The 10,790-nt window shown below is 43.4% G+C and overlaps 1 protein-coding gene across 1 annotated transcript; it reads left to right on the top strand.

The window, feature by feature from the left end:
* Positions 1-507: 507 nt before the first annotated feature.
* Positions 508-8,183, top strand: CUNH6orf62 (chromosome unknown C6orf62 homolog). The gene is made up of 5 exons (XM_073566137.1): positions 508-2,096; positions 5,147-5,323; positions 5,813-5,935; positions 6,201-6,335; positions 6,923-8,183. The coding sequence occupies exons 1-5, from the start codon at positions 1,968-1,970 to the stop codon at positions 7,046-7,048; spliced, it is 690 nt and encodes a 229-aa protein (XP_073422238.1). The 5' UTR covers positions 508-1,967; the 3' UTR covers positions 7,049-8,183.
* The last annotated feature ends 2,607 nt before the right edge of the window (positions 8,184-10,790 follow it).

The following is a 10,790-nucleotide window of genomic DNA, read 5'->3' as shown; positions in this document are numbered from 1 at the left end:
AGTTGCCGGATCCGGCAAAAAACGGATGAACCGCAATGCCATCCGGCGCGATCCGGCGCTAATGCAAGTCAATGGGGAAAAACCGGATCCGGCATTGCATTTTGCCGGATCCGTTTTTTCCAAAAAAAGCCGGATCGCGCCTGAAGGCAAAAAACTGATGTGTGAAAGAGGCCTTAGCCAAAACCAGGAGTGACACAATCAGAGGAAAAGTAGAATAGAAACCCGTCACCACTATCAACCACTCCTGGTTGTGGCTTACACATACTGAGGTAAAACACTGACCAAATACTGAGAGTGTGAACATGGCCGAAATATTCTGGATTCAAAAGACTCCGCACAGCCTGAGGTGCCTGGTCTCCAGCTGACTGTTGTTCACTTCCATGTTAATAAAGTTTAGTGAGGCCCACACTAACCAGCTCTCCCGCTTATCATGTGGGGAGACGTCATCAGCTGCTCTCGACTAAACATAGGGATCTCCAGTCTGGGCGCTACCATTCGTGGAGGGGGGTGTCTTGCTGCCGCGTAGAGCTATTGCTATAGTATTCAGGTGCTAATTGTGGCGTGGTTTAATATTAGACTTTACATTTTGTCCTGTTTATGTTTTTAAGAATGGCGCCTGACCAGTCCAGTAATGTAAATAAGTGCGCCCTCTGCCTGGTAATGGTATAACCCGGAGGATCCCTGGCGGGAGAAGGCAGGAGGTGACGCAGCGGCGGCCATCTTCTCCTTCTGTGTGTGTGGTTGTGCTGCTGCTTGCTGTTTGCGGACGGCTCCCGAGCTGTGAGGACGCCTCTGCGTGTTCGCGCTGCCTTCTTGGAGAACATAAAGGAAGACGGGTCGGGGTTTTCGTCAGTTCTTGGACTGCGTGGTATCGAGGCCTTGGCCTGCCGCCTCCTCCCCCTCTCACAGCGAGACCCCCGGTCCGGAGTATGGGTGGGTCGGGGTGGAGTAGGCTGTACAGCCCGCTGAGCAGTGCGGCTCACAAGCAGAGGGGTCCGTTGGGGTCCCTGGTGTTTTCTTGACATGGATCCCCCCGGAGTCATCACTCTCCTCCTCGCCAGCCTGCCCCCGAACAGACCGCTGATCCGCCACCCTGACAGCAGCACTCCGCCTCCAGCAGACATGACAGGTAGCCGGCGTGGCTAGAACAGCAGACAGCCCCTCCTGACCTCGTGTAAGCCCCGCACTGATCGGCCGACTATCGCACAAGCCGTGTCATCTACTCTCTGTCGCCTGTGATCACGATATGCCCTCCTGTAGTTCATACCGTTGACCCCCTCAGGCAGCTGGTGACAGGGTCAGTCTCTCCTATTGTACGCCCGCCATCATGGTGTTCTTCCCTATGGGGTGTCGACTGATCTTCCACATGGGCTTCCTCTCTGCCCCCAAGCCCGGTATTTTGGGGCGACTCTGCTGTGAACACCCCACCCCCACCTGTCAGACGGAGAAATAATCTCTAGCTGTTCTTTTTTTTGCACTGTAGTAGGAGGACAAGGGGGATCTGTAAGTGCAGTGACGTCATCTCTTCTCATATGATGCAATCTCGGGGCTGGCAGAGCAGTTTTCCTTTCTGTGAACAGGGAGGCCTACCAAGCAGGATGGCTTTTGATTTTATGGTATAGGCTAGTAGCCGGTGACATCTTTGTTTTTTTTCCATTGTTGGCCCCCCACCTTAGCATTTTTTTAAGAGTTGTGTTTCTGGTTTTCCACATGTATATGATGCCTCTATTAGTTTCATCAGATGATAACCTCCTTCGTGTCATGGTTGTCTGGCCGCTCCGTTTCCTGACCCCGGTAGTATGACAGGCCTGTTGCTAGTAGTGCTGACCTGACTGAGTCATTGGAAGGAGGTAGCATGGCTTGTTCCTGTTGACTTAGGTGTCTCACATGCACAAAAAAGTACCCGAAATTTAGCGATAATTTTATAAGTTTCGTAGGCCTTTGTGGCGGCATTACAAAAATAAAAAATGGGGGACCCCAACTCGCGGAAGAAGCAGGCTCTGAACAGACTGCGCTCTCAGCTAAGGAAGAAGAAAGAGTCTCTAGCTGACCAGTTCGACTTCAAGATGTACATCGCTTTTGTGTTCAAAGATAAGGTAAATTGTCCTCCAGACAATCTGACGAGCGGCTACAGCACAAACCAAAGTTATTGAGTAGTTCATCTGTTCCAGGGGAAGCTGGAAGATGACGGCTAGGTGCGGGGGTGGATTCCTAAGACTGGGGTCACACTGCATTAATGCAGTCCGTTTAACGGATTGCGTTACACCGTGGCATAACGCAATCCGTTAATGGCACTGCCGTACACTGCCATTACCGACCGCATCACTAACACGTCATAAGCAGCATGCGTTAACGATGTGCTGTCATTCTGTGACGGACCCTTGAACGCGGTCTGCAGCATTCGAGGGTTCGAGCGGTATAGCATAATGCGATCGCGTTATGCTATAGCGTTAACGCAGTCCATCGTTGAACGGACTGCATTAACGCAGTGTGACCCCAGACTAAGTGGTAAATCTGTCACATGCAGAGATGATCTGTCTGCCCCAAAGCTAAGACTCTTGTCAATACCATAATGGCTGCCATATTGGTAGGAACAGACTGAATTGACTTATTGGAATATTATTTACTCCAGTCCAAATATTTAAAGGGACCTGTCTTTAAGATTCAAGCTGCCTTTCTCACAAGGGGCATGTATCAAAGCCTGGCTGAGCGATTGATCAGGTATATCTTACTCTGAAACGACCTGCTTTGTCAAGTGTCACACAGGAATGACTCCTCTCCACAGTTGACATCAAGGGGGGGGGGGGGCAGACAAAAAAAAAAAAAGCTTTCTTGAAATTCTGTAGTGTTTAAGTGAAACATACCTAGTTGCAATTGCACATCCGGGCACGGATTTCTTTAATTGACCAGTTTTGCTTTTGTTTTATTCCTGCTGCTCTCCTGAATATTCATTTTATTTTATTTTTTTTTTTTTCTCTTTCACTTAATCCACCATATAGTTCCAGGCATTTTTTATTTAGTGCTAATTTACATGGTGTTTTTACAGGATCCTCTCGGGGCATGTCTAGACTGCTTTGTTTATTGCTCCACACAAGCGGAAAAGAAGAGTATCAATCTCTCCCATCCATAATGAAGCGAACCAAGAATACGTAATTTTATTGAGCAAAAATAAAAAAACATAGGCTACAAATTCATTCTTTACAGGTTACATACCCCAAACAGGGATTAATAGCAGAAAATAATATTGGAGGTTTTTATCAAGTGTCATCTCATATAAAATTGCAACAATGCATCATCAATAATACACTGGAAATGACCTCCAATTTAATCTCAAACGAGCAATATTATCCCTATCCAGAAACTGCACAACCACATACCCCTAAAAGGGTCAATTCTCCCCATCTAGTCTAATATATAATAACATTGCTCGGATCCGTTGATCTTATGTATTATTCTCTACAAGGGATTCCTAGAATCCAAACATAGACAAAAAATACATTGCGGGTAATAGTGCAAATACCTGAATCAGATTAGGAGGTGCCTGTGGTCTGCGGTTTGAATCCCCGCGCCCTGACGTGTGTTTCGCCCTCATCTTCCGGGGGATGCTCCTGGCAAATGTAGACTCTCGCCTATTCTAATTATAGGAGCTGATCTGCAGGAGGTGACTACAGCTGAAGGTGGAGGATCCACTGCTAATCTGATGTTGACCTATGCTAAGGATTGTCAATGATTTCAAAGTGGCAGAAATTCCCCTTAAAGGGGTTGTCTACTATTAGGACAACCCCTTAATCATTGTTTGGCCCCGATAAAATAATTGGCATTCGCTGTTCCTGGGGCTCTAGTGCTGTTGTGACACGTGACGATGTCCAATCAGCGCTGGCGTAACTGTCTGCCTTCAGACAAATCGAACATGAAGAGGAAGACAGGGATCAGCTGCAGCTCAGACTTCCTCTTTATGTTGGATTTGTCCAGAGGCGGAGACAGTGACACCAGTGCTGATTGGGTGCCAGCGTCGCGTGTCACAACAGCATGGGAGCCCTGGGTAGAGCGAGCGCCGATAACGTGTGAACGGCGCAAAAGGAGTACAGTTTTTATAAATTTGTCGGGACTAAGCAAGGAGTTTGAGAAATTGTTCAAGTAGTGGACAACTTTAAAGATGTACAAGTTTTTACATTGGTAAATGTGCTTTATAACTCGCTATAAAATGATACTAAGGTATGTGAAAGAGGAAATCTCTTCATTATAGATGAGCAGATCATTTTGTGGCCTCTGGTTTAGGTCAGTGGCACCCGGGAGCTAGATAGAAGGTAAAATCTTAGTGCCTTCTGACGTCCCTGGATCAGCATTTGATTAGCCGGGTCTCGCACGTCATTTATGCGATGTGACGCATGTAAGAGATTCGTGGGCCTCCCGACTAGTTGCCAGGTACCACTGACCGGGGTTTGAACCGGAGTCCTGTGAATCAATAATCTCATCTTGTCTCCAGGAATTCTTGATAATTGAGAAACCATTAGCCAAAAATATAACTATCACGCAGTTAAAGCATGTCGGGGGAACTTGTGCGATCTCACTGACACAACTCGCAATAAGTACTGCCCATCACTGCCACGGTGACTGTGAAGCCATGGGGTATCTTTGATTGGCACACCAGCTTTGATCTAAGAGCCTCTATAGTAGTACTTGGTGTGTTCATAAAGAACATTCCTGTCTTGCCTATATGTAGCTAATCTCTACATATATCAGATAGTGTTCATGCATACCAAATTTAGGCTTTTGCCTTTGTTGCATCACAGAATATGCCAAAATGACAATCTTTCTGGCCCCAATAGGTGATGTAGGATCTCTTTGCATTTAGCATATCCTCAAACATAGCTTTCATGTGTGATATGATCATGGCCTAAGTTGTGTCCTCTTGATTCTAGTGGTTACATGGAAAAGAAAAAAAAAGTTAGTTTGCAATTAATATCTTGAGTTTAACTAAACATTTTTATGAAAACATAAAATGTGGCTGTGTAATTCTTCCGCAGCTTCTCCTTTTGCTGTGAACCCAGCTCAGAAGATTGCGCAGCTTCTCCTTTTGCTGTGAACCCAGCTCAGAAGATTGCACTTATTACATCTCATGCTGTCTTTTTTTTTTTTCTATTAGAAAAAGAAGTCGGCTCTCTTTGAAGTGGCTGATGTTATACCAGTTATGACTAATAACTACGAAGAAAATATTCTGAAAGGCGTGCGGGATTCCAGCTATTCCTTGGAGAGTTCCCTTGAGCTTCTACAGAAGGATGTAGTACAGCTTCATGCACCTCGCTACCAGTCAATGCGCAGGGTAAGGGCTCTATTAGACGAGCATGTTAATGGACTGTGCACAGACTTATAAACTAATGCACATAGGTAATTTAGTACACAAATTGATGGTCCACATGGAGCAAAATCACAACATGCATTAGTCTGGTCTGTTTTATTGAACAGAATAATGCATTCAGTAGAAGGTGGATAAGCACATAAAGCCAATCGTACCTGCAGTTAGTGGGTGGCTGGCTTTTTATTTTGTGCCATACTGCCATCTGAACCTGTCTAGAATCAGTCTTCTAGTTTCACACTTGGCTTCTGGATTTCCCTTTGTATTTTATCATTCACATGCGCAAAATGCAAATTCTTGAATTTGGAAATGCTACTTGTGAAAGGTCAATGCTAAACAATCTGTTCACTGTCCAAGGTATATTCTTCAGTGTTAATTACTATGTGAGGCACATTTAAATAAAAATTGCATTTTATTCATACAGATATAAATTTTAACACTTGTTGCATTTTATAGGATGTAATTGGGTGTACTCAAGAGATGGACTTTATTCTTTGGCCTCGGAATGATATAGAGAAGATTGTTTGTCTTCTGTTTTCAAGATGGAAGGGATCAGAGGAGCCCTACAGGCCTGTTTTGGCAAGTACTCTATATTTTGTGTATATATACTAGCTAGTGAAATGGACGCTTTTTCATACAGCCATGTGACTACAGAATAGGAGTTGTAGCAAACTTTTTGTCGTCCTGTTTGTACATGGTTGTCTTGGAACAACATGAAGCTTTAGGGTATGTTCACATGTGGCATCTACGCAAAACTCATACAGTTTTGCTGCGTTTACCAGTTTGTACTGATGGTGTCTTTATCAAACTTTTTTTTTTTTTTTTTTTCTTTTTCCTTTTATAGGCGAAGTTTGAATTTCATCATGGTGATTATGAAAAACATCTTCTGCATGTACTAAGCCGTAATGACAAGACTGGAATTGTTCTGAACAATCCTAACCAGTCAGTGTTCCTCTTCATAGACAAACAGCACTTGCAGGTTAGTCTCGCAAGTCTAACTGGTAACTAACTTGGAATTGCTTGAAAATTGCACTTCATATCTGCAGAAATCTTGCAATGCATTTTAAGTTGGGTTTTTAAAGAAAAAAATCTCACATTGATCTGCATGCGTATGTTGTTGCAAGGCCGGGTCACACTTGCGAGTGTGATGCGAGAAACTAGCGCATCAATACTCGGCACTCGGGACCGGCGTGTGCGGCTGCATGTATTTCTGTGCAGCCGCACACACCGATCCCGAGTATCGATGCGAGAGACTCGCATCACACTCACAAGTGACCCCCGGCCTGTGGATTTCACTTTGTCGAAATATACTGTTGTAATCTGCATAAAAAATTCCCATGTTGCATATAAAACTTGATCTGCAGCTGACTTTTTTTTTTTTTTTTTTTTTTTTTTTGTAGGCTTTCTGCCTGCAAAAAAACCCACACATTGTAATAGATTTGTGATCGATCTGTAAAAGTAACTGATGGCACATGTGCCAAAAAAGTGATGTGTCAAAAAAAGCCTTTAAATGTAAATTTTTCAGTGTCCAATATAAAAGTGACTTGTTCTGTTTCTTTTCTGCAGACTCCTAAAAGCAAAGCCACAATCCTCAAGCTATGCAGCATCTGCCTCTACCTGCCACAGGAGCAGCTCACCCATTGGGCGGTTGGAACCATTGAGGATCACCTTCGCCCGTACATGCCAGAGTAAGGTTGTGACCAGTCAAACTGGGAAGATCAGTTAATTTGTTTTCTTATCCAATCTCAAGAAGAATATGGACTCATGCTCAGAACACTTGTACGTTGTGAACCGTCTTGCTGGATAATTTTGTATTTTTATTTTTTTCACTTTTGTACCTGAATTATTTTTTTTTTCCTTCACCATACTTTTTTTTTTTTTTTTTTTTTTCTTTCGTTTTGCATGGACCTTGTGAAAGAAAGGATGTTCTGAAACATCTATGCTTTAGCCTTGTAAAATGTGAAATGATGGGACTTTGGCACACTGAATCAAATGTATCAGAAAGCACAAGGTATTATTTGTTTTTGTGGTCTTCCCATTTGCACTGGTCATATCCCCTTAACAAAGTTTCTAATGTTAGACTATAGTAGGGTGAAACATGAAAGTAACAGGTATAAAAGCGTCACTGCTTTACCAAACTATGAAAGCACTATCTGAATCGCTTCAATTAAGCAAGGATTTTCTGCAGTAAATAAAGGCTGGCCTTGGACAGATTTATAAGAAATCCTGCTAATTCAGAATTTGCTTTCATACCTTAGTTCTTATTGCAGGAATGAGAATAAAAAGTGTTCAGGCACTTGACATATTTGATCTCTTCTCCCAGTTGCTGCATACAATCTGCATTTCCCACTGTGGGTGCATTAACATTAATATAGCTTGGAAGTCTGCAGTGACTATATTAAATGTAAGTCAAGTATTTGGGAACACTGTGGAAAACACGCTCTGGATGGAGGAAATGATGCATAAACCTGCTGGTATCTGGGCAATTATTACTTTTTCTAGAGTAAAGTAATACTTCTATAATAGTAAACCCATGGTGGGTTCTTGAAACTAAGTTATAAAGCAGTTGCAAACTGTAATGGAAAGTTAAAGCGTGCCAAGTTGGATAAGGATATTTTTATTTTGTGCAATGAAAATAAAGTTGACTACTGTATTGTATTGAAAGAAAGCTTTGCTCAAAGGGTTTCAGTACCTTTATTGATTAAACTTGTATAGGCCTGCTCCTGTTGGCTAATACTAGTGCTTACCTGGTTTCAATTTGTATCTCTAGCTTTTGTTTGAAATTGGATTACATTGAAAATCTAAAATAAACAAGCTTGAATCTCCATGTCCACATTGTCTGTCTTTTATTCGCTATCCAATGATTGTGAGAATGTAAAGTAGTAAATTTGTAGTACTGTTAAGCAGTGTGAAAACAGTAATCAGGGGAATGTGGTCTGCACAGCAAGGACAACAGATGTGCTCTGAGCAAGCTCTGCTATACAAATCCTTTTTTCATAGTTCTCTACCAACATCCTGACAAACCACTCACCTGGTTGAGGTACTTGGTATGTCCCAAAGGTAAGGTTTGGTTACCTGTTTCAAGCTACAAAGGAGGCAGTTTCTGTACTAGAAGCAGTGTGGCGTGCTCCAAATGTGAGACCAGCAGCCTAGGCTGCAGTGAAGTCAGTGCTTGGAGAAACTGCAATAGTTTTCCACTGTGACTCTGGTATCCAAGCTAAGAAAGCTGGACAGTTGAAACAGAGAAGCTGCACAAGAGCTTTGTCTACTATAAGGAGAGGGGAGTTTCAGAGGTAAGGCAAAGGCACTGGGGAATTGACAGATCTCAGTCCTGTCAGGTGAGGGTGTCACTGAAGCTGCATAACTGGAGCTGGAGGAGTGATTTCCCTGCTATAACGCCCTGTGTAGTCAGTGGATGCCCAGTAGACATTGATCTTATAGTGCTGGCCTGCAGAGTCTCTGAGATGCTGTTTGTTAGCTTTGCTGCTTCTAGGCTACTCTTAAGTGAAATCAATGTGGCTGTCTCAGTGCCATCTCCTGATAAAAGCTTGAATTACAGCTGTATTATTGCACAATTAAAATCTTGCTCATGAGCCCCATCTATGGGTTAGCGCAGTGGTCCCCAACCTTTCTGACCTTGAGAACCACATTCAGCTTAGAGAGGGTCACGAGAAACATCCAGCCCCCCCAAAGTAGTGTCAACCAAAGCCCCATTACAGGTATAATGATAACCAAATCTTTTCCATAGAAATCACTCCAAAGCAGTACACTGAGATCCAGGGGTTCCCACAATACCCCCATTCAGTATTCTCCCATCAAGGACTCCCAACATAGTCGCATCCAGCTTCAAGAACCTCCTCTAACAGGTAGTACCATCCTCCAGCGTACCATACCTAAATCATCTCTAAACCCCCCAAGACCAGTAAAGCCTGTTTCACACATCAGTTTTTGTGTTCAGTCCAAATCTGCTAAAATGGTGGATAGCGGATCCGTTCCTGAACTGACCACAATGTTTGTCACTGGACCGTTATTTTAACAGATCCGTGAAAGGAAGAATTTTAAAGGAACTGTTGCCTGGGGAGAGATTTTTTTTTTTTTTTTTTTTTTCAGCCGCCAGAAGAGTTCAGGGTTAAATTTCCAGCTGAGTGAAGTCTTTCATCCATGCGCAGTGAGGTGTGGATTCCGCTGCCCGAAAAAAACATTGCATGGTCCGTTCGGGTATGTCTGCGGATGTCAAAATTTTGGCGGATCCGCAAAAAAAATGGATCCAACGGATGGCCATCCGTCTAGATCCGCCGGTAATGCAACTCGATGGGAAAAAAAAACGGATCCACCCAAAAAAATGGCGGATCCATTTTTTTTTTTTTTTTTTTGGCAAAACGGTGGATTTTGACTGATGGACAAAATCTGATGTGTGAAACAGGCCTAAATGTGCATCCAGGTCTGCTCTTCTGTGCAGGGCTACTCGCGTAAATCACTATTTTGTGATGTACGCTTTTGCTAGACCTGGAGCTAATGCACCGAGCTGGCACAGTCGCAAGCCACAATTCATGGGACCGTGAGCCACATGTGGCTCCCGAGCTACAGGTTGGGGACCCCTGGGTTAGCGAGAACTTGGTGTCCTAGCAACTATATCTCTAAATCTGAGCTCCACCTACTAGTCAAGATTACAATTGCAAGTGGTAATGTTGTTTAACACCTCATTGGCTCATGCCTCTTCAGAGAGGAAGTTGCCTTGAACCTGTAAAGCACCACCTGTAGTAACTTGTAGGATTGCCACTTCTATCAATCCTTTTTAACGAGTCTTGCAATATCACTTGGGATAGAAGCCAAATCAGAATCTGTTGGCAGTGTTTTGGGCTATTGGCCCTCATCAGTGCAGAGAATGCAATCAAATATTAAAATTGATTAAATTCAGTGATTTGCTCAATACACCCTGACCAAATGGGCTTTGGTTGCTCAACAACCCTTAATATACTTTTTTGGTTTTATATAAAGTCTACCAGCAACTTACTGCCACATCAGGTCCAGGGTGACTGTCTCCAAAGCATTCTATTTGAGACTGGTGTTTCTTGTTTCATACTCTACAGATTTTTGGTTCAGGGATATCTATTTCAGGGGTATGTCTTCTCTACACTAAACCAAACTCCCAGGCAATGGTGAATCTCAGATTAGTTACAACACGACACCAAGTGGGACGGCCATTTATTACCACTTTTTTCGCATTAGCATTCGAACCACTGGCAGTATATCTACAGCAGGACCCTATAAAACTCCGTTTTGATATACCCCCAGTGAGTGAAAGTTTATATGCAGAGGATGCACTCCTTTTATCTTCTAGATCCTGACTTGTCGCTCGAACGCCTTTATGGGTTGTCTACACTTCGGTTCCTTGTCTGGACTCTAGATTAATTGGTCCAAGTACAGTTTACAT

The sequence above is a fragment of the Dendrobates tinctorius genome, unplaced genomic scaffold (genome assembly GCF_039654945.1).
Source record: "Dendrobates tinctorius isolate UK_male_01 unplaced genomic scaffold, ASM3965494v1 ptg000004l, whole genome shotgun sequence".
Classification (NCBI taxonomy): domain Eukaryota; kingdom Metazoa; phylum Chordata; class Amphibia; order Anura; family Dendrobatidae; genus Dendrobates; species Dendrobates tinctorius.
This window is presented reverse-complemented; position numbering and strand designations above follow the sequence as displayed.

Excerpts from the sequence above, each read along its gene's own strand:
- CUNH6orf62 (XM_073566137.1), top strand. The coding sequence starts at position 1,968 with ATGGGGGACCCCAACTCGCGGAAGAAGCAGGCTCTGAACAGACTGCGC. Across the intron at positions 2,097-5,146 it reads CTTTTGTGTTCAAAGATAAG|AAAAAGAAGTCGGCTCTCTT; the intron begins GTAAATTGTCCT and ends TTTTTCTATTAG. Across the intron at positions 6,336-6,922 it reads TAGACAAACAGCACTTGCAG|ACTCCTAAAAGCAAAGCCAC; the intron begins GTTAGTCTCGCA and ends TCTTTTCTGCAG.